General features: G+C 41.0%; 1 protein-coding gene and 1 pseudogene across 1 annotated transcript in view; one reads left to right on the top strand and one right to left on the bottom strand.

Annotated features, from left to right (window-relative positions):
• The window catches only part of NOTCH2 (notch receptor 2), a 180,676-nt gene that overhangs the window by 108,788 nt on the left and 47,416 nt on the right, over window positions 1–24,472 (top strand). The window contains exons 6-12 of the mRNA XM_059929082.1: window positions 10,683–10,916; window positions 12,260–12,415; window positions 12,951–13,139; window positions 14,081–14,194; window positions 15,004–15,117; window positions 16,802–17,035; window positions 20,767–20,877. Coding sequence (XP_059785065.1) covers window positions 10,683–10,916; window positions 12,260–12,415; window positions 12,951–13,139; window positions 14,081–14,194; window positions 15,004–15,117; window positions 16,802–17,035; window positions 20,767–20,877 — 1,152 coding nt within the window. The remainder of the gene's footprint in view (window positions 1–10,682; window positions 10,917–12,259; window positions 12,416–12,950; window positions 13,140–14,080; window positions 14,195–15,003; window positions 15,118–16,801; window positions 17,036–20,766; window positions 20,878–24,472) is intronic.
• Window positions 1,507–1,883, bottom strand: LOC132347249 (ubiquitin-conjugating enzyme E2 D3-like; annotated as a pseudogene).

Raw genomic sequence — 24,472 nt, 5'->3', positions numbered from 1 at the left:
TATTGGAGTATAGTTGGTTTACATTCTTATATTCTTTTTTTTTAATTTTATTTATTTATTTTTGGCTGTGTTGGGTCTTCGTTTCTGTGCAAGGGCTTTTTCTAGTTGTGGCAAGGGGGGGCCACTCTTCATCGCGGTGCGCGGGCCTTTCACTGCCGCGGCCTCTCTTGTTGCCGGGCACAAGCTCCAGATGCGCAGGCTCAGTAGTTGTGGCTCACGGGTCTAGTTGCTCCGCGGCATGTGGGATCTTCCCAGACCAGGGCTCGAACCCACGTCCCCTGCATTGGCAGGCAGATTCTCAACCACTGCACCACCAGGGAAGCTCTACATTCTTATATTCTTATAGTATTTACTCATTGCATCTAGGTCCTCTCTATTTCTGCCTTTCTCTCAGCCCACCCCATTTCATCAGAGTATGATGCCCTCTATTTTCATTTTTTTGAAAACCTACATGTGTATAAAATTCTTGAGAATACAGAACCAATTCTTTCTATAATGTACTAGTTTCTGGAAGTGCAGATTTTTCACAAGTATGCTTTTCATCTACATCTTAAGTGGTACCTCTACATCTTTTATATTGAAAAATGTTCTAATGGACTCCAGGTTGTTTTTTGTTTGTTTGTTTTACTCATTCTGCTCATTAGTAATGGCTTGCCCATAAATAGAGTAGGTTGATTCTCTTTGGAACCCCTGCTACAGTTAGTTTTTTCTTCCAGGGAAGTGAGGGGCTCTTTATGTAAACTGTTTAACAGCCCGGCAGCCCAAGGAAGTGTAAGAGCGAGAGTGTGGACCTCCTAGCAGAGAGACAGAAGTGTGGCACCATTTTCTTCTCTGTGTGGAGAAGCCTCTGTGCCAGCATCAGCTTTCTGAATACCTGGCATTGACACAGCATCCATCACTCCCATATAGTGGCTGAGCCTGGATGCTCTTCGGTGCTGTTGCATCCGGAATTTGCCCCAGAAGCACCACAGACTTTCTTGTTGCTATAGCGGCCACAGGAGCCCTGGGACTCCTCAGTGCTTTAAATTGCTGTTGACCTGGAAGGAAGGGATGGAGTTCAGTCCATTCTCCCTGTAGCAGCATGGTGGGCTTTCTGAAACACAAATTGGATTGTGCTGTTTCTTTGCCTAAAGTGATTCAGTAGGTCCCCCTTGTCTTTGGATACAGTTCCAAGGCTCTGAGTATAACTCCCTCTCCAGCCTTATCTCCACTGATGCATGCCTTGTAATTGAACCACAGTGTTTTTTTTCATTGCCTCAAATAAGTCACATTTTGCCTTCTGTTCAAACCTGTACACATACACCTCCTTCTGCCTGAAGTACCCTCCCCCCCATCCCCCTTTCTACACATCCTCTCACATACGTACACATTCTTACACAACCTGATTAACATATAAAGTCTCTCTCTCTTTCTCTCTCTCTCTCCTCTCTCTCTCTCTCTCTCTTTCTTAACAGTAATTTACAATTTATTCAGCTGTAATGCACGTATTCTGACTTTAAAGTAGCATCACGTGGCATACTTTTGAGTCCGTTCATGAGATTACTGTTGTACTTATCTCCGTCTGTTTTATGGATCTGTGCACTCTCTGGCACGAGGGCATCATTCTGGGTTTGGAACACACAGCAGTGAACAAATGGATAAAAGAACCTCAGAGATAGTTAAAGCAGGAGACTATTGTGATCTTAGAATATCGAGACATATGCTGCCATTACTATTAATATTTGGATGATAAATTTTTGTTGTAAATGCAACCTTAGGTGGTTTGAAGGTGTGGTCTGTAGGAAAGTGAATTGTCAAAAAACCCCACACTGCATTGGTACAGGCTGCCATTAGGCCATAATCTTGGCTTGCCAATGAAACATAGCATCCCCCACTGGACCTGCAGAACATAGTTCTTCTCTCTTCTGCTCTGTGCTTCTAAGGCAATATGTATCTATTAGAGCACTTCTTACCCACTATTATAACTGTTTATTTAGTTGTAAAACCCTTACTTTTCTGTACATTCTGGGTAGAATCCACAATTCTTTTGTTTACCATTTTAGTCTCAGGTCAAGCCTGGCATATAGTATATACATATTTGTTGAATGAATGAATGAATGAATGGAGCATTAAGTTTTCCAGTTTGTTCCTGGCCTAATTTCATGCCTCCAAATTCAGGGCTATTATTGGGTGCTGTCAGAGTCTCTTCTCCTTACTTCCCTGAGATACTTTAGTATCTTTCTTCAGTGTGGACCGGGCCTGTACTATGTCTGTAAATCTGGACTAATTTTATATGATAGTATTACATTTGACAATCAGTGTAAGCACTCATCACAGTGTCTAGTACCTAGAAATAGCTGAATAAGTCTATTTTTACTATTTGAAGTCAGTAGCACCATTAGGAAATAAAGGAAAGAGTGATTCTTTGCCTATTTACCTTCATGCAGATGGAGGCAACTGGAAGAGGAGGGCTGAGGAGGACTGCCCGCTGATGGAATGTAGTCTTTAGGGAAATCTTGGGTTTCAATTGAAGAAGTAAGGTACCCCACAATATAGAGTCACCCTTGAGACACAGTTGAAGGATTCAGGTCAAAAGGCAGGGTGAATTTGGTGTGGAATAAATGAGATGGAGTTCAGCAGCTAAGGAAGAGGATGGAATGAGAGGCATGTGTATTGATGGGGGGATGTAAATAAGGGGGTGATGGAAAGTCTGGGAGTATGAATAGGATAGAGACACCCTAAAGGTGTGAGGGAGATGAGTTGAAAGGTGATTATTATTTTGAGGTTAGAATGACTTAAGTGAGAGAAGACAAGAGCAGATCAATTTTGTTTAACAAATATTTTTGATTACTTCTCAAGAAATATTATTAGCTGGGCACTGTGCTAAGTGCTAGGGATTCACTGATGAAGTAAATGGTACCACCCATTTCTCCATGGAACTTACAGTCTATAACACAGACATAAAGTATATTATCTGTAAGATTTTGAACTATAATAAATACCTAGTGGGAAAAGTAGAGGTTATTAGAGAGCATATTAACAGGTAGAACTAGTTGGGTTTGGGGTAGGTATGTACTGTCTCTTTCAGCTATGGACAGTGGGTATGAATTATTAGGGGATGGTTGAGCCTAAGAGTGCTCCAGGTACAGGGAACAGCTTGTGCAAAGACCCGTAGGGGGGAGAGATTGTGATCATGTTGAGAAAGGATAAAAATAAAAAGCCAGAGTGCCTGGCACGAGTGGTATTTCAAGGGGAGAGACTGGAGAGGTAGGCAGAAAATGTAGATAGGATTTAGAATTTTATCCTAAGTGTAATGGAAGGCATCAAAGGGCTTGAACAGGCAAATGGCACAATCCACTGTACATGATGAGATTAAGTTGGGGACTCTTTAGAAAAAAATAACTGATCAGGATGCAGGGAAACCAGGCTTTTGAGGAAGTGTGAAAAAGATGATGGTGTCTAGGATTCATGGGAACGTTCACTGAGATTCTTGCGTTTATCTGCATGTGTATCCCGCACACCTACAGGATCCCCTTAGCCACTGTAACCCTAGCCTCATATATACATGTGTGTGCTTGTACGTTAGTGCATGCACACAGCCTCTCATTAGGCAGACCCTGTAGACTCCAGTGTTTGTGCAAAATGTTTCAACCATCTTTCGTCCTGGGAAGTTGTAGAATAGTCAGGCTTGTCCTCTGCCCTTTCACTTCAGGAGTAGAATGGAAACTCTCCTTTGTGTAGAGGAGAAGGTTTATAGGACACAGGTTACAAGAATGCCCTGCTATGATATGAAAAGATGAAACTCCCCAACTCAGGAGCCCAGGTGACTGCTGGCTGGAAGCGTGTATTGGAGACCAAATTCTCTTGACTTAACCAAAGAAGAGGAGGTAGCAGGGTCAGGGCAGGGGTCAGCCAAGCTCATTTTTACATGTTCCTCACGTGGTGATTGTTATTGCTAATGAGAGTTGCCCCTTAGCAGGGCCATTGATGTGGTGAAAGGTTTCCCCCCGCCAAGTTGAGAGGCGACTAGGAGGGGAGGGCTTCTTCCAGAAGTGCAAGGCTCAGCGACCATTTCTTTCCTTTCCTTTTTTCCCCTTCCTCCTCTTGTTTCCCAGTCACTTGTAACTCCAAGTCAGATTGATGGTTTGTTTGTGGTGTCCTGAGAAAACCATAATGAGCTGTTTGTATCCCGATGTCTTGCAGCTCATAAAATGGTGTCTGTTTAGTGGTCCTCAGCTCACATGGCTAGAACTTGATGCTCGTGAGGCCCAGGTCATAGTTTCCATTTCAGTACAGTCCTGTTGGGTTCACTCTGTTATATTTTCTGACACAGGCACTGCCCATAGTCTTACTTATTCATCCTTTGCTTTTAAGACCATAGGACGGTGCAATAAGAAAAGATCATTATGAAAGTGACCCCACTCCTACAAAATCAATACCGCATACTTATTTTTCTTGTTTTTCTTTTTTTTAATAAATTTATTTTTTATTGAAGTATAGTAGATTTACAGTGTTGTGTTAATTTCTGCTGTACAGCAAAGTGATTCAGTTATACATATGTATACATTCTTTTTAAAATTCTTTTCCATTATGGTTTATCATAGGATAATTGAATATAGTTCCCTGTGCTATACAGTAGGACCTTGTTTTTTATCCATCCTATATATAACAGTTTGCATCTGCTAACCGCAGACTCCCTTCCCCACCCCGCTCCCCCTTGGCAACCACAAGTCTGTTCTCTGTGTGTGAGTGTGTTTCTGTTTTGTAGATAGGTTCATTTGTGTCATATTGTATTTATTTATTTTTAATCAAAGTATAGTTGATTTGCAATATTGTTTTAGTTTCAGGCGTACAACACAGTGATTCAGTTTTATATATATATATATATATATTCTTCTTCAGATTCTCTTCCCTTATAGGTTATTACAAAATATTGAGTACAGTTCTTTGTGCCATACAGTAGGTCCTTCTTGACATCGCTAATTATTAGAGGAATGCAAGTCAAAACAACAGTGAGGTACCACCTCACACCAGTCAGAATGGCTGTCATGAAAAAGTCTGCATATAATAAATGCTGGGGAGGGTATGGAGAAAAAGGAACCCTCCTGCACTGTTGGTGGGAATGTAAATTGGTACAGCCACCGTGGAGAATAGTATGAAGGTTCCTTAAAAAACTAAAAATAGAGCTACCATATGATCCTGCAATCCACTCCTGGCCATATATCCAGAGAAAACCGTAATTCGAAAAGATACATGCACCCCAATGTTCACTGCAGCACTATTTACAACAGCCAAGACATGGAAGCAACTTAAGTGTCCATCGACAGATGAATGGATAAAGAAGATGTGGTACATATATACAGTGGGATATTACTCAACCATAGAAAACAATGAAATAATGCCATTTGCAGCAACATGGATGGACCTAGAGATTATCGTACTAAGTGAAGTAAGTCAGACAGAGAAAGACAAATATCATATGATATCAATTATATGTAGGATCTAAAAAAAGATAGAAATGAACTTATTTACAAAACAGACATAGAAAACAAACTTAAGGTTACCAAAGGGAAAGGGGGGTGGGGGGGGGAGGGATAAATTAGGAGGCTGGATTAACATATATACACTACTATATATAAAATAGCATACTTGTTCTTAGTTGTATTGTCTTCATTTGTAGCACTGCTTAGGCATCTTGCTCTTCCCGTATGTTTCTCAACCCTGCCCTTTCCCTCAACAGTCATTTTGAAGACTCACTTGAAGTGTTGTGATCTCACACCCCAATGTCCTTTTCAGCACTTGATTTCCGTTTTTAATTTTGTCTATTTCTAATTCTTCTTCCAACTAGCTGTGTAAATGTGGACAAGTCACTGTACCTCTCTGGTCCTAGTTTTGTCTGTAAAATGAGCACATTAGGTTGAATCTAAGGTCTGTTTCACCACTGACGCTAAGTGTCTGGTACAGTGCCTGACATGTAAACCGAGGTGAATGGCCAACAAAGTCCTTGCTCTCATGGAGCTTATAGTCTAACAGAGACAGAGACTGCAAAACACAAATGAATATAAAATTACACCGTTTGATAAATGACAAGACAGACTGAATGGAGTAGGTGCAATGAAGGAGAAAAATGAGGAGTGTGAGCTTGGAGGTCTGCTTAAATTATAAGGAAGGTCAAGGTATGAAATATTAATTAGCCATATGAATAAGAGGGGGAAGGATATTTGAGGTGAAGAGAACAGGATATGCAGAGGCTCTGAGGTAGGAAAGAATTTAATGCTTAAGGAGCCAACAGTAAACCATTGTGGCTATAGAGTAAAATATATGAAGGAAAGATAGAGATTTGAGATATATTTATGAAACAAAAGCCATCACCCAGAGAATTATCAGTATATGCAGGTGGCTCTAAGTGTTTAAGGTGTCAGCCAAGGCTTTGGTAGTGTAGCATTTCATACCAAGTTAGCACAGACTCATAGTGGCAATAGAGAAAGTAGTTTCTAGAAACAAGTGGTTTCCTTTCTAATAGGAGATGGGAAAAGTCTAATAGCCCACTGCCTTAGTCCCAATGTCAGATGCCAGTAGCCTGCAATACCTGGCAGGTGAAATTAGTAAGAGGGATAATTGATGCCCTCAAAAACTTGCCTAACCGAGCTTTGTGCAACATATTTTGGGAGTCCACCAGCAGAGTTTGTGTGCTGACCCATGCTGAGACTTGTTTGGATTGAAGGTGTAGTAGCTAGGTAGGGCGTGGAAAGACGCAGCTCTCCCCTTTCACCAGAGGCTTTTATATGCTAGGTAGCTCCTAACTTAGTGCTTTCTCCTTCTCTCCCTACCAAAAGAAAGTCATTTGCTTTTAGTCCCTCCTGTATTCTACTGGCAGACCAATGTTCACACGCAACTTTGATCATACCTTCCCCCACCTGAGAGCCTACAATGACTTCCCTTTGCTTGTTGTATCAAGTTCAGAATTCATATTAGAATTCAAAGCCTCAAATGGTCTCCAGCCTTTTCTCATTTCAAACCCCAACTAAGAATAGACTCCAGTCACTTTGATGTCTTCAAGACCTAACCCTACCAACCTGAGTAAGCCTTCTTCCTCCAGCCCAGGCTGACGCTTTCTTGCCATGGAGTAGTGGGAAAAGCTGAATGACCTCAGACAATGGACCCAGCCCTTCTAGTAGATCTCCAAGAAACTTTCCTATTTCAATACTTAGTGACTTTTTGTCTTTATTCATTTCTACCAAGGGTCTTCTTTTATTGTCTCATGCTTCCATGCCTTCTCTGTGTGCTTTAAGACCCTAGGATCAGGGACTTAGTCTGTAGATCTTGTGGATCAAACCCAGGGCTGGATAGTTAACTGTGCTGCAGTAGAAAGAACAGTAGTTTTAGAGTCAAATTGATCTGAGTTTGAATGATAGTGCTCTGACATACCAGTTTATGACTCTGGGCGGGGATGGTGGGGTTGGTGGTTACCTAACCTTTCTCAGCCTCACGTTTCTTATTTTTAGGCTTCTGCATTGGTTTCCTCCTTTGCCAAGAGGGGTGGTGACATGAAGGAAGTGCAGTATGTTGGCAGACTTTCCACTGGGAATTTTGGAACAAGCAATTTAGTGGCACCCTGGTTCCTGTTTTTATATTCTGAATGTAATGACTGGTTGCTAGAATTGGAATGAGGAAAAAAGTATGGCATAAGTATGCCTGGGAAGGGTTTTGTTCTGGAGAAATGTGCCTGAACCTTAGAGAAAAATGATCCATTCTATAACAGATTATTTATAAGCCAGTATTCTCTTGACTCTGTAGATTTGATTTCTCTAACAGTATCTAACACCAAACACCTAAGGTATTTGATGAAGGTATCTAACCTTCAAAAATCAACCTCATTAGAAAAACAGTCAACTGTACTCAAAAAATACATTTGATTTTTGGACAGTAATTTGAAGTCATAATTTTTCCCAGTAATTTGATGGTGCGAGTCATGATTTTAATCTTCACCTTTCCTGTCCTGTCTCCTTCCCCATGCCTTTGTGTGCTTGGGAAAACTGAGATGCACAGAGATTGTTTTGATATGGTGAGATTCACACCTCAAGTCTTTGTTACGAATTTGAGAGTCAGCAGCTCTAGTTTAAATCCCAGCTCTCCTGCACTCCCTGCCTCACAACCGGCAAGTTATTTTACTTCTCTGAGCCCGTTTCCTCAACTATAAATGAGATAATGATTGTGACAACTCAAGCACAATGCCTGGTTCATAGTATGCAATCAGTGACTCTTGGTTTCCTTTCCCAAGAGAACAAAATTTCCATTCCAAGCATTGTTTCATTAACCTAGTGTGTCTTATTACAATATTTAAGTGTCTGGGTATTATAATGCATACGAAATACATATGAGATGTTTTAAAATCACAGTGTCTTATACTCAGAATTATCACAGAGCCAATAAGAAAGAAAAATAACATCCAAATTTCTCACATTCAGCAAGTCAGTTTGGTTTGACGATAGCACAGTATTTGAGTCATAAGTGTAAGAGACAAGACTCTCAGTAATTTCCAGGTTACAGAAACTCTTCACCTGCTTCTTGGTTATGTTTTCATTTCTAAATCCCACCTGCATCTTAATTACACACCTGTCTTTAATCTGAGGTAGCATTTCTGCCAGTGAAGTAGGGGAGCAAAGCTTTCTATACTAAATGACATCGTCTACCCTGGGGAAATGATTGCTCCTGCACTCACTCACTCACTCGCTCACTCACTTTGTGTTAGTTAATACTGCAGGTTGCAGTTGACAGATCCCCATCTGAAATTAGGGAAACCTGTTGGAAGGGACATCTCTCAGAATGGCTGTGCTCTTGAATGGACTTATGAAGAGTCGGTCTTTGGGAACAATTGGAATCAGTAACTTGAATGCCACCAGGTTCTATTTTTCTTTTCTGTGTACTTCTGATTCACTGTTACCATTTTGTGTGTAGACTGGTCATGTTATTCTTTTGGTCCATGTGGTAGAGGGTCTCTAGTCCAAAAGTTTGGAAAAGAGACACAGTGACAGTTTGTATAAGATGCCCATCCTGGATCAGTCAGCTGTGACCAGGAAGGCATGCATGATCATGTAAAGACATGGTGGCTCCTTCAAGAATTATATGGATGAAGTGGGGTGAGGAGAGCAGCACAGAAGCAGGGTCCTGAGCACAGAGTTCCAGAGATGCCCACACACCCATTCTGCCGTCTTAGGTAGAGGGATCTTAGCTGGGAATACAAAAAATATTCCTGAACTGAGGTTGCTTGCAGCCAAGTGATGGGAGATTGCTGTGCAATCAAAGAAGTGCAGTCGAATGATGTTGGTTCTGTAATAATGGATGCATCAGTTAGATAGGAGTAAAGAATAGGTGGTCAGTTAGGTTGGATCAGACACAACTAGCTTCTGTTAGCAGTTGATGGCTACACAGTTGGGCACTTTGCAGACTCTGAAAATACTTGAGCCAAGTTGAATTGTTATCTGGGGACTAGGTCTAGCCTTGGCATTTTCTGAGTATAAAAGTCCTGTGCTTTGTCATTAAGAGGCCTCTTCATCAGAGTGCCTTTTTGAGTCATTCAGTGAGATTTTTACAGAGAAAGAATTAAGGACACCTTGAGGTTTTTTGGGTTTTAGCCACTTGTCATGTTCTGTTTTAGAGAATTCATATGATCTGAATATTCATGCCCTTTGGTAGCTCCCTAAACTGGTATTAAAAGACCTCTGATAAGAAAGATTCATCAGTTTGTTTTACAACTCAGGTGGCCTGGCACTAAATGCTTGCTAATCACAAATTCCGTGCTTATAAGTCGATTGTCACTGGGCCTAAGAGCCTTTGCCATAGTCCCCCATCCTTTGCTCTCGTAGTGACCTGCAGTCCATTCAGAAGTGGTCTTATTATCATCCTTCTGTTTGCTTTTTCAGGCAGAACAAACTAATCCTTTTCCATCTTCTATTACATAAGGTCGGCTTCCCACATGTTATTCCACTAATCCAGTATTTGCTCCAGTCTCATCATCTTGGCTTTGCCTTTCACATTCATATTTTACCATGGCTCTTATTGTCCTTAGTTCCTTAATTTCTTCTCTCTACCCTTGCTTGCCCTTACCATTATTTTTAGTTAAACCTTTTATTTTGAGATAATTATAGTTTCACACAAAATTATAAGAATTAACAGAGAGATACTGTTTACCCTTAACCAAGTCTTCCCCAATGGTGACATCACTTTGCAAAACTACTATCCGGCATCATAAACAGGATGTTGACATTGATACGGTCAAGATATAGAACAGTAGCCCTAAAGCTTTGATTTTTAAGTTGCTTCTCATTATTCTTGTCCGTACTCATCTCTTAGACCCTTCTCTCCTTGCTCTTCTCACTTATGTATTCATTGTCCCAGGGATTTAACCAAATCAGATTTAAGGATCTTATAAGACTCAATTTTCTCTTTGATAGGTTGGCTAGATTTCATGGTGTCAGAGTTTCTAGGGATGGCAACTTGCATCCTCTAAATTATTTGCCTGGAATAACTATATGGCTGTCTCAAGGTGGCCTTAAAATTCATGTGAGGACCTGGTGTGCTGTGAGTTAATCTTGCCTCAATTTCAGGCAGGTCACATGAGGGTGAAGAGTGTGTGGGGGCTGGTATGGTACTAATCCTCTGAGACTTAAGAGCCCTAATCAAAGGCACTTTTCCCCCCAAAGGACAGTTCTGCACAGAGGATGTGGATGAGTGCCTGCTGCAACCCAATGCCTGTCAGAACGGGGGCACCTGTACCAACCGCAATGGGGGCTATGGCTGTGTGTGTGTTAATGGCTGGAGTGGAGATGACTGCAGTGAGAACATTGACGACTGCGCCTTCGCCTCCTGCACTCCAGGCTCCACCTGCATTGATCGTGTGGCCTCCTTCTCTTGCATGTGCCCAGAAGGAAAGGCAGGTAAGGCCAGCGGAAGAACAGAGCTGGAAATGCGGGAGAGGGCTGGTGAGCAGTCGGGATTTCTGCCTCCTTCTCTTTCATCCCTATCGGGGTATGTCCTTTTAATTTCCATCTGTAGGAACATGCCTCTCAAAGATGTTCTTCTGGAAATGTAATTGCCAGCCAAAGTGCTGTGAAGTTAGTCTTCTTCCTTAGGACTTTTGGCTCTCAACTCTGTGTACCTCAGTTTTTCATCCCCCCAAAATGAAAGTTAGCAACTATTGCCTTGGGAACATCTATAGCCCTCCTTAAGATTTTAAGCTGAAAGGCAACTCCGAAATTAAGATGAATTTCTCAGAAATTAAGGCAAAATTACTCACAAATGGATGTAGGCAGTTAATTTTAAGAAGAAATAATCCATTTACTCAGAAAAAGTTGGCAAGAGGGAAACAATTAAGTGCATTCCAGCTCTCCATATTGTCCTCTAAGGGAAGGTTTTTACCAACTCCAAAGTTAACATTGCTCTAGCCTTTCAGTTTAACAGCTTCTGGTTCTAGGAATAGAGCGATGAAGGGAGGAATGTGATGGAAGGAGATTGCTTAGTGAGAGAACTTTGTGCCTAGCAGTTTTGAAATGTTCTTATATCTCTGCCTTTCCAAAAGCCCCACCTCCAGCTTTGTAGAAGAAGCCTTAGTCACCTCTTCTTAAGCTAATTTCAGACTGGAAATTCCAGTTCCCATGTGAACTATGCAGAACATGGGGCCTAGTAATATCTTCAGAGTCCTGAGGGCACTTGAGCCAGGCATGTTGACACTATTAAAAAGCTGCCCGAGTATAGGCTGATGACGTTCAGCTGGTTTTTTCTTCTGAGGCTAGTGAAATGCAGGTGGCCCCAAGATCATCAGGTAGCATGATCTTGGGAAAATAGGTTGCCTAATAAAACATAGGATGTATGTTATGTTTGGGACATATAGTAAATAATAATTTGTTGTTTCTCTGAAATTCAAATTGAACTGGGGGTCCTCTGTTTTTATTTGTTAAACGTGACAGCACAATGGGAAGTATATCTCCCTTTTCCTGTCTCCATCATCTAACCATCTCACTTTATGGCCTCACTTTATCTACCCTTGGGGAGGGGTCCAGCTAAGGGCTCAGGGTCAGAGTATCAGGGTTGTCTGCAGAAGCTCCTTGCTTTGCTGCTGGCTGCAGCATGTCCCTGAGATAGGGCCAGGAAATTGCCTCTAAATCTTCATATTGGATTTTGATGTGCCAATCATAAGGTTTTCCCTCTTCCATGAAAGAGAAAATTGTTCCCCAAGTAAGGGACATTTTCTCTTTCTTCTCCTTACCCCACCCTGTGACAGGTCTCTTATGTCATCTGGATGATGCATGCATCAGCAACCCCTGCCACAAGGGGGCACTGTGTGATACCAACCCTCTGAATGGGCAGTATATTTGCACCTGTCCACAAGGCTACAAAGGGGGTGACTGTACAGAAGATGTGGATGAGTGTGCCATGGGTGAGTACACAGAACCTTTCCGATTCCTCATGGTGTCTGTCGAGCTCAGCAAGCATTTAAGCTGAAGCGCATTGTACTCTACGAGCATGTTTCACCCAAACCTCGTATCTCACCTGTTATGTGCCCACTGTTCACAGCTAACCTTTCAGTGTAACCATGTATTCTATTCTGGGAATTGAAATATATAGAAGGTTTGTACTTGACTCTTAACATAAAGCCCTACCTTAGTGACAGTTTGGGCATAAGAACAGTAGAGACTCACAAGAGTTGAGGTTGTCCTAGTTTGTCTTTCTTTCCTTATTTCCTCCCTTCCTCCCTTCCTTCCTTCCCTCCCTCCCTCCTTCCTTCCTTCATCTTGTTTATTTATTTACTTACTTTCTTATTGATTGATTGATTAGAAGAAAATAGGAAATTGAGAACCAGATTATTAAAGACCTGGCCCTAATGCTAATAATCTGACCCACTTCTGTAGTCCACATTTGTGGACACTCCATCAAGTGCTCTGATCCTGGTGATTGGTGCTTGTGTCTTCCAGCCAATAGCAATCCTTGTGAGCATGCGGGAAAATGTGTGAACACAGATGGTGCCTTCCACTGTGAGTGTCTGAAGGGCTATGCAGGGCCTCGTTGCGAGATGGACATCAACGAGTGCCATTCAGACCCCTGCAAGAATGATGCCACCTGTCTGGATAAGATTGGAGGCTTCACATGTCTGTGCATGCCAGGTACGTGGGCCATCAGTGTGTGGGATCTAGACAGGAGGCACTGCACTGTGCTTCTTTTAGGCAGAGCACTCAGTATAGTGTGGCAATTCCATAAGCTCTGTTACCATTTAATCCCCCGCTAAGGGGACCCTTAAGGAGTAAGGCCATCTTAGAATTCTTAGATCTATGGAAAGCAATCCCATTATGTCAAAACCCAGATACATGTGAGAGAAAAATTCAGAAGATTTTTAAAATGCAAGTATACTTCGATTTAATAAAGGATTTATCATAAAAATTCTTTAAATAGCAAGCTTTCCTTATCCCCTGATATGTTACAAATAGCATACCATTCCATTTATAGAAAATAATTTTACCCATAGTTGTATAGGAACTTGCCATTTATCTCATAGTGAGATACACATGCTTTGTTATACTCTGGAACTCTTCTGCAGAGACCATTGCCTGAATCCTCAGACAGCACAGCTAAACCCAGCTTAAACATGACGGCTGCCAGTGGCTGCTTTGCCTGCTTGAGGGTGCTGGCCTCTCTGGCCTTGGCGGGCCTTCCTGACCTTGACTTGCACCCTGAGAGGAACAGCATCTCTGACGCAGCTGGTCTTTAGGAACTTGGACTGGGGACCCTGTGGACCTGGCACTGTCCTGAAAGCAAAGCCTGGACTGATCAGAGAATGTGGTTCAGTCTTTGTTTGCATGCTAGGTCTTACCAAGGTCTTTGGAGGTGACCTCTTCCCCCTCTCCACAGAGACATGGATATCCCAGAATATTCCCCTGTCTGGCTGGTGCTCACAGTGACTGTTTCCAATCATAGCAGAGTCCTCTTTTCCCTCTGCAGAAATGTTCATACTCATAGAGGATATAGTCATCTTTGCAACTTTGTGCTTTCTTGGCTAGAACACGCCTTTGTCTTTTTCTAAGCCACTTGTGTGGTCCATTTTGTTCAGGTTTCAAAGGTGTGCATTGTGAACTGGAGATAAATGAATGTCAGAGCAACCCTTGCGTGAACAATGGACAGTGTGTGGATAAAGTCAATCGCTTCCAGTGTCTGTGTCCGCCTGGTAAGTGCCCACCACCTGCCCCTGTTTTCTTTGAAAGCACAAAGCTGACTGACCACAGGGAAGGGAGGAGGGAGAGAACGTGTGTGGGCTGTACATGAGGAAGTCATTAAAGTGAGTGCTTCAGGATAGGAGTGTGTGTGTACAGAAATGGGGGATTTGTTTCAGCTAGTGTATCTTCCAAATCCTTTGTGGCCAGAAGTCCAAGTCTATTCTGAATGACCCATGACCTCTCTGTCTGTGTGTACATTTGGGAAAGTTCATACCTCACGGAAGCCTTAGTTCTAGGTTATTCAGGATTTTATTTTTTCTTGTGGGTCATATTCTTGAAACCTTTCTGTGAGATGATTATTTTTAGACATTTCACCCATGGGTACAGAAACAGCACAAGGCAATTCTTTCCAGAGAACGCTGTGTCTCTCCTTTTGCTCCCCAAAGCTGTTGTTGAAGACATGCTAAATTTTCTGCCAGAGTCTATAGCCTCTCTTGTTTCTCTAGAGAGGAGGTCCCAGTTCCTCTGAAGCCACATTCACTTGTTAGGGGGCTCTGCCTATAACCATTCAGTCCCTACTTCAACGAGAAGTGAAATCTGTGCTGGGAAGAAAAAGGTAGAGAGACACACAGGTACCTCTGATGCCCTGAGCCTCACCCTAAGTTATCCTAGTTACCTGTTGGGGAGAATAATTCTACATTTGCTGACGCACGGGTATAACCCCTGCCAATAACAACCCAGTTCTCTTTGGGCATCATTCTCATAGTAAGGAAGACATAGGATAATCCTTTGACCTGTGTCATCACTGTACCCTTTTCAGGTTTCACTGGGCCAGTTTGCCAGATCGATATTGACGACTGTTCCAGTACCCCATGTCTGAATGGGGCAAAGTGTATAGATCACCCAAATGGTTATGAATGCCAGTGCGCCACAGGTAAGAATTTTTCACTTCTTATTCCCCTGGTAGGTCTGCCTGAACAAAACAGGAGACCGTCCTCTTCCAGCTGCCCTGCCAGGCCAGTCCATTAACATGGGCTGCTCTGGATTTAGAAAGAGCTTCTTCCAAGCCTCTTTCTTGCTGCTCTCACTGTTTCCTCTACGACACCCGCCTCCTTCACCACAATCGTGGCCTGGCCTGGACATTTCCATTAGGTGCCCCTGTCTTTCTGGGGCAGGTTTTGGCAACGGTGAGTTTCCAGCTGGCTTGACCTACTCCTTTGGAAAAGGGAAGAGTTCCAGTTGAAAGCTATTTTTCACTGGGGCTTCTCAGCAGGAGACCTGTCTCTGTGTTTCTTGAGGCAAGTGATCGAACAAAGGCCCAGAAATCTGGGGGCAGTGGTGTGCAAGTGCAGAGGTTTTCTGCATAAAAGATGACTGATGCTTTGAGAGTTGGATGTGTATTTGAACAGGGGAGGGAGCTCTGTCTGGGAAAGTTTGGATCCTCTTTCCTGACTTCTGCTACTAGGGTCAAAAAGAATGTTTACAAATATTCTACATTTCTGATCTGTGGCGACATTTCTAATTTGGGAGTGGATTTGAATAAGCCACATGTCCCTTATTACACATTTGCTTCTGCACAGACCATCACTGTGTAGAAAAGGACTAGAAATTAGTAGAAAAGGTGAATTCCCAGTTTCTTTTTTCATCTGACTGTTGAAGAGAGGAGTTATGAATATAATTCAAGATATTTTTTCTTATTTTAGAAGATGGATTCTTAAAGGATTTTAAGCATCATGTGCATGATTTTTTTTTGTGATCACAGAAAAGCAAACTAAGTCATAACAATAAACACAGAGAATTACTATTTCAGTAGTATTGGAATATTACCAGTTATTAGGCCTAGTTAGAGAGGGCCCTGTCAGATGATCCACTTAATTTTCTTCTCTTTTCACGAACGTTTGTCTCTGGTTGTGAGGTTTCAGGTTTTGTCTTCCTCTGGCCAGATTATGCTTGTGGAGAATAACCTTCACTGGAGAGAATTTACAAACCTTGAACTCATGTTTAAATGGGAGGAGAGCCCTCTTAGAGTCTTTTAAAAGGATTTAATGTTGAATAAAGGAACTTTTATTTGTCCCTTTTCTTTTAACTGTCATAACTTGTTCATTCATTTTATTTAACAAGTATTTATTAAAAACTTACTGTATATGCATAGATCCCTGGGAGGTAGAGAGGAACAGAGAAAAGTTCTCTGTCGTCTCAGGTCAGAATTGGGAAGATAAGGTACATGAAACCATTAATATAGTACCTGTATATGCAGTTGGGTTTGGGAGGAAAGGAATATAGAGGTAAATATATTAAGGAAAAATATTGAGAGCTATTCCTCACTGAAGTCCAATATGAAATGAAGATGCAAAGTGTCTCTGCAATGAAATTATTGATTATTTAGAAAAAGCGATTTGAATTCTACAAATCTGACTTGAAAAACTTTATTTTAAGCAAAACTCTCTAGGCTTGCCTTATAAATCAATGCAAATACTCAGTTCCAACTGCTCATTGCCTGCAGTATGAATTGTTTAAGACTTGGGATGTGTAGGATAAGTGGATGCCGGCTACATTTATGTTCAGGTATGCAATGTCTGCCTTGGTTTTTAAGCATCTTTGGTACACTTTCTTCCAAGGATTCACTGGTGTGTTGTGTGAGGAGAACATCGACAACTGTGACCCTGATCCTTGCCACCATGGCCAGTGTCAGGATGGGATTGACTCCTACACCTGCGTGTGCAATCCAGGGTACATGGGCGCCATCTGCAGCGACCAGATAGATGAATGTTACAGCAGCCCTTGCTTGAATGAGGGTCGCTGCATCGACCTGGTAAATGGTTACCAGTGCAACTGCCAGCCAGGCACATCAGGTAAGCCCACGCTGTACTTCCTTTGGAGTTTTCACTGTTTTTCAGAAACAATTTACGCAGATGTCTCAGACTTTCTTGGCATATGCTTAGATACCTAAAAAATAGTCCTGATTCTGAGAAGCTCAGCCAAAGCCACAGCCAGAAATGTCTCAGAGGCAGATGGCTCTAGCCAGTAGAGAAATTAGAGACAATAGCTTTGCAAAGCTGATGATTTTGTGTATGTATTTTTCATTAAAAGGAGGCACACCACTTCAAAAAATTGAAATTATTATTTAAAATTGAAAACCATCTTGCCTTTGTGGCTTCATTTGATTGTCTTTTTTTCTTTAACCTCCACCTCAATCAGGTTAATGAAGTTGGTCCTCCCTCCCTCCCTCCTTCCCTCCAGTTCTTCCAATAGTTTTTCCTCTGTTTCAGAGTCCAGTATCTTTCATGTGACACTTTTCTCCTGATATTTTTCTCTGGTGGGCCTTGGCCATTTGGCGGTGGGGGGGGAAGCTAAAGGAGAGGAGAGACTTTGCAACACGTTCCATTGTCAGTTAGAATGCAGAGCTGCCATTTCCCATCCCAAGTTCCTTGCTGTTTCCTGACTCCAGTTGAATGACTGCTTGTTAGTCGTGAGGGCATGCTGCTCCTTGCTGGGGAAATGTTGAATTGTTTTCTCAGGCAGCAGCATCTCACAGGTTTCAGTAGATCCTGTTTTATTTATTCGAGGAATAATTATGGTCACAACTGTGGTTAATGGACAGAGAAGTTCTGTGTCCCCGATCAAAGGAAAATGTATTCGTGGAAGATTAACTAGTGTGTGCCTTTGTTAGAAGGGAACCTGCCAATACGAGGAGTGATTTATTGAGAACTCATTCTCCATTTAAGGAAAATGGCCTGTGTAGGGGGCAGGGGTGGGGGAGGAGGTTAGCTGCCCTCATTTCATCTTGTTATTTCCAAATCCATTTCTTCAAACTTGTCAAAGGCCTGGTCTTCATCCAGGAACTCGTACATGCCAAGTTTGAAAACAAAGTCCTTTTTGAGTTGCTCAAGCATACGAGAAACATCCCATGCCTTCCCAGTTGAAAATGCCTTCCCCCTCCCCACGTTTAGATAACTCACTAAAAGAGCTGAATAGATCTTTGTGAAACCTTCCAAAAGCAATTTGCTTCCGGGCTGGTCCCCCGACATGAGAAATTGCAGTACGAAAAGAAATTTGAGAGATTTACAAGCAATTGAATGGATGCCTTTAGAATGGTGGGGCTGTTTTAGGCTTTGCTGTCGTTCCCGTTACAACAAATGTACTGGACACCTGGGTGAGTGGTGGGCTGGCAAGCACTTTGTTTTCTCTGGGACTGTATCATTACGCCGGGTTGGGTCAGGTGTGTTCCCTGGGGAGGACAGAGAAGTCAAGGTGAAAGTAGCTGTCAGTGAGAAAGGCAAGCAGTGAATATCAGTGGTGTGCAGGCAGCATAGAGAAGGAAGGCCCTGGTTCTCTCAGAAAACTGCCAAATCCATTCCTGTGGCTGTTTGGAGAATTAAAGCAAAGAGATGCAGGCAGCATAAAGAGATCTTGGCCTGTAATGGGTGGAGAAAGACCTGGCATGTACCAGGAGCCTGGGTGAAAGGATTCATTCAATCAATCATTATGAATAGACTCTCAAGTTCTAGAATAAGAATCCACAACCCATTCATAATATAGTCTGAGTTGGTAGGTTGGGGTTTGGGTGAGTGTGTGGATAGAGGGATGCTTTACAATTTGCTGGTTATAATTGTGGTTTCTCACTCACTAAGTACTTAAAGTGCAATACACTACCCAGAATCACTTTTGATGCCTTTTGATCACTTTTGATGCCTTTGATACCTGTGATCTTAAGTAAGTTTTTTTGGGTTTCAAGTCACAGAAACCACCTTTACTAGCTAAAAGAATCATCAACAAACAAGCAAACAACAACTACAAAACAGACAAGCAGAAAGAATTTTGTGAAAGCACACAGAAGTATCTCACAGATGCCAAGTGAGAATCGAACAATGAGGCTTTGGGGGGATGAGCAGGAAATAAGGGCCACATGCAGACCATAGGTCACCCAGTTCATGTTGCAACGTCTCAGTGAGATAATCTCATTGGCCCAGCTTGAGCTGGGTGTCTCTTCCTGCTAGAATGAAACATGGATTTGGGGGCAGAGTCACATTGGACCTCCATGGCTGTTTGGGTCCTGTCGTGGTCCATTGTGAGTAAACGGGGGTTGTCCAACAAGGGCTAGACACATCTCCTAAAGGTATCCATTTGTAATCAAGGAATATTGAAGCCTTGCCTCATCTGTGGCTAGTAAGGCAGTATAGCCTCATTAATCACAGAATGACCAGTATGGTGTGGTGAAGTGTATGGAATCCAGAGAGCTGTGTTCACATCCTAACTGTGCTGACGCAGTTGTGCAAGTTCGTGATAAAATGGATGTAACACAACTTGATTTGGCAGTGGAGTGAGGAGAATAAAGTTATAGAATGTAGGAGGCAGAGTACTTGGCTCATGATAATGGCTCAACAAATTGTTAATATAATAATTATTATCAATAAATATTAATGTAAAGTGTGAGTGAATAAAAGCTAGGGCATTTTGTTGTGGAAGTTTCGTTTATTAGTTTATATCCTAATTATCAGCCTTTATTTTTAGACTTTTTAAACTACCAAGATATTCTTCTACTATGATACCCAAACACATCACGAAATTCATGTTAAATAAATAATGAAATGTCATGAGTAGTTTTAGAGAATAATGGTAACAATAGTGATTGGTGTATCTCTACTATTTAGTTACCCATATCTACAATTAAACCTTCCTAAACAGAGCCAAACTCTACCATTCATCTGAGGAACAGACCAGGAGGAAGGCAGCATACCCCAGGAGGGAGTTACCAGACTCTTTATCCTGAACTTTAGCCCATCACAGGGACAGTCAGTATCAAGCTTACAGTAGTAGATACAAGTTCCAAAATTCTAATTTTCATGTGAAAGCTTAAATTTTATCTTTGGAGCACAGTACTGTCACAGTTGTTTTCCTTGAAATGGCAGGTTTATTTCTCTCACTTAATGTTTGCTACATACTTAGGTCTGAATAGCCCTGGTTTGTCTGTCAGTTGTTCTTTCAATTAAAATGGGATTCTGTGAAAAAAACAACTGTTTCAGTTCAGTACTCAATCACACAACTGCTTTTCCTGGAGACAGCTCTGAACGTTGGCATGCCACAGAATTACTTTATGTTTATTTTCCGTTTCATCACACAGAACAGTAGAGGTATACTCAAGGGTCAAGGTATAATCAAATTATAAAGTTAATAATTTTGACGGCTTCACCAAAGTCATTCTTAAGTGAAACTGTCTTTTTGTTTTGTTTTAACTGAGTACATGGAGGTGAAGAATAAAAAGACCACTAGTACAATTTGGTGCCACTGCCTTGATTCCTGTTAAGATGCCAGCAGTCCTACCCCCATTGCTTTTGCATCATTAGTGCAAATTCCAACACAGTGAAAACAACAAATAGTGGCTTAGTATGGTTAATATAATCATTTTGACCTCATGATGCCCCTGATGGGGTCTGGAGGACTGCGCTTTGAGAACTGCTACTTTCCTGTATTCAGGGTTGGCTGGATACTCTTCATATTTCTTAACACCTAGCATCACAAGCAGAGATCATTGGTATTTTCTGTGCTAATATTGCATGGTTTCTCTTTGCTTTCATCTTTGCAGGTGTTAATTGTGAAATCAATTTTGATGACTGTGCAAGTAGCCCTTGTGTCCACGGAGTCTGTATGGATGGCGTTAATCGTTATAGCTGCGTCTGCTCACCAGGATTCACAGGTAATGCTCCTTTTTGTTGGGTGACTCCTCCATCAGCCCCATCACTTTGGGAAAAGGGCATCTAAAGGAAAATTACTTTTCAAATATTTCCTATTTCTTTGTCTCTTGGAAAATTAGAAGTTTGTTTCTTGCTTCTCTGGCCCAGTTTTCTACTTACAGGGCTTCCCTAAACTGTAACATGAAACTTTTCATTAGTTAGGGTTTTTAAGCCATGTGTTTATAACTACCTGAAAAGAATTTCTTTTCAGGCTTGAATTATATAGCTTTCAAAGCCACCCTTATTTTTCTACACTTAGTAATGAATACTTTCTGTAAAGGCAAGGCCAAGGTAAAATTCTATGAAAACACTAAATGCTTTTTTCTGAGTACTTCCTCTTATGGAGGATTGTTGGGTAAGGCCAAAACTTGGGAGGATCAAACTATTTTTGGCTAGCACAGAGAGGCTTTTTTTCCTCTCTCGGAGGAAGAAGGTAAGTGACTAAAATAAAATTGGTTATAATTCTTCTTAAATTATAAGCAGCTAGAACATTTATACACACACCATGTGTGCACACACACAAACTCACATGCATCTTCTCTTTTACCTCTTTTGTTGCTAATAAGATTACCTTTATCTTTTACCCTCCTGATCAAAAAGTGCTAGAGGTCACTGAGCCTCTACTGAAGGCTTTTACTGACACATCCGTTTGTTAATGGCACCATCAGAGAGCATATAATGTGCCTGTCCCATTCTTTCTAGACAGTGCCACATAGAAGCAGGCACTTACATAATGATGTTACCATTTAATAAATACCATGTGGTCATTTGCAACCAATGTGAGAAACTTCCCATGGAGTTCTTTAAACTATGATGTCAAAAGGCCATCAGAGCCAAGTGAAGAGATACCTCTTGCTTGCCGGAAACTTACCTCTCTCTGTATTTCACAAGCCTTTGCACTGCTTGGTGTGATTGTGGACATGAGAGAGGAATGTTTATGGCCCACAGGGGTCACCGTAATCTCTGTTCAATGGAAGATAACTCAGAAGACAGGTGTGGTGAAAGCTCTTATATCTAGTGCCCGGCACTGCTGGTATAGCCAGACGTACTTCTGTGTCCTGAAACATGTTACTCCAACATTAAGTGACAGCCAACTGAATACACAAAAATTCCTGCTAGATAGAATGACATATGCATTTTTCAAGGCTTTATTTTGAGCTAGGCATTAAATTAAGTGCCTACCCTCATTGAATTGTCACTGCTATTATTATTTCTACAGTATTGATGAGAAACCCAGAGCTCAAGAGAGCTTAAGTAACAGTACTAGTGCACTGTGGCCAGCATTCCACCCCAGGGGGTCCTACTCTAGAGTCCATACTCATTCTCACCTCACTGGACAGCCTAAGTAGGTGCCTGCTGTGGTTTCTTTTTACATTTGTAAGCCTTAGACTGGTCTTAAATTTTTTGGAAATGTCAGTGAATCATATGCTCTCTCTTTTTAACATTTAGCAAATCAGGAAGGTCAAAGAGGGAGGACATAGGCTAAAAATATTCTAAAATAAACTTAAGGTGTAGCATGAAACTGCATAACCAAGAAATGGAATGTTTTGGTTACTGGGTGGTACCCTGTTCTTGGAACAGTTTTCTACAGCTGTTTTTCCTATTTGTTTTTTTAAGTCAGTTGCTGAAAATATCAGAGACAACTGTGATATATACTCATGACCTGTAAATATGAGCTGTTTTAGTCTTGCCTTTGTTTTATTTTAATACTACTATTTTTTAATTACAATTTTAATAACAGCTTGAACAGATTTAAGGGAGGTTTTTTTTTTTTTAAGACTAAATTCTCTGTTCTCTGCAGACCTCTTTATACTAAATGATTGAATAGGAAAAGTAAGAAATCATGTGGTACTTCTGTAGAATACTTTCCAGTTTTATAAATTACTTTTTCAGTTTCACCTTGATGTCCATTATTTTGCTGACTTTTTATAACAGTCCATGAAAGTCCATAGGTTGGATATGAAACCAAAAGCACAGGTAACAAAAACTAAATTAAACAAATGGGACTACATTAAGCTAATGAGCTTCTGCACAACAAAGGAAACAATAAGTTGAAAAGGCAACCTACAGAGTGGGAGAAAATATATGCAAACAATGTATCTGATAAGGGGTTAATATCCAAAATATACAAAGAACTCATACAACTCAATAGTAAAGAAGCAAATAATCCAATTAAAAATTGGGCAAATAACAAGAAAAAGAATTCTGTAACTATGTATGGTGACAGATGTTAACTAGACTTATTGTGGTGATCATTTTTCAATATATGCAAATATCAAATCATTATGTTGTACACCTGCAACTAATATAATGTTCTATGTCAATTATACCTCAATTAAAAATGAAAACACATTAGTCAGGAGTAGCTATACCCAGTTTTGGAAAATATTATTGGAAAATACCCAATAATTTCCAGATAGAGGATATTGGCAATGTTCACTCTAATTCTCAGAGCTACATGATTTAGCCACAGACTGATTGTATTTTTAACTTGTAAATCATTATTTGTATTTTGAAATCCAGTATCATCTGAAACAGGTGAGGTTCTGAAAGCTTTACTATCTACCAAACCCTAGTGATTTTCAAATAACATTTGAAAGGCTAATCATGAGTAGCTACCAATATAGCTAATCCTCATTACAATGTCATTATACAACTATATAAAATCACCAAAATACAATTTGAAAAATAGATACGAGGTTTACAGTCTTGTCTCTCTCTAAATCTCTTACAGTATTTTCTAATCAGGAGTAAGGTGTATAAATGTTTATAAATTATAAATTTATAAATGTTGAACATGCAATTGCTTTTGGTTCTCCAGCCCTTAGTCAAGCGAATAATGGCGTATCCTGAACAGGCACCCTGCTAAGCACGAGGAGAGTGAGGAGCACTGAGTTGTGGCAAAGGTGGTAGAAAATGAGATCATGCCTTTAAAAAGATTTAGAGTATGATCTGGAATCCAGACTGCATTCATCAGAAACATTCAAAAAATGTATAAATGATGAAGGAAAACAAATGTTTAGAATAGGGGGAAAAATGGGCAAAGGACCTTCTGTTTCCAAAGAAGACATACAGATGGCCAACAGGTACCTGAAAAGATGCTCAACGTCACTAATCATCAGGGAAATGAAAAAACCATAGTGAGATAATCACCTCACACCTGAAAGAATGGCTGTTCTCAAAAGAGAAGAGAGAACAAGTGTTGGCAAGGATGTGGAAAAAAGGAAATTCTTATACACTGTTGATGGAAATGTAAAATGGTACAGTTATTATGGAAAAACAATATGGCAGTTATCAAAAAATTAAAAATTGAATTACCATATGATCCAGGAATCCCACACTTGAGTATATATCTGAAGGAACTGAAATCAGTATTTCAAAGCGGTATCTGCACACTCATGTTCATAGCAACATTATTCACAGTAGCCAAGGTAGTGAGACAACTTAAGTGTAAATCAATGGATGAGCGGATAAAGAAGATATGTTGTGTATATACAATGCGATATTATTCAGTCGTGAGAGGGAAGGAAATCCTGACATTTGTGACAACATGAATGG

This window comes from Balaenoptera ricei, chromosome 1 (genome assembly GCF_028023285.1).
Source record: "Balaenoptera ricei isolate mBalRic1 chromosome 1, mBalRic1.hap2, whole genome shotgun sequence".
In the NCBI taxonomy this organism is placed as follows: Eukaryota; Metazoa; Chordata; class Mammalia; order Artiodactyla; family Balaenopteridae; genus Balaenoptera; species Balaenoptera ricei.
This window is presented reverse-complemented; position numbering and strand designations above follow the sequence as displayed.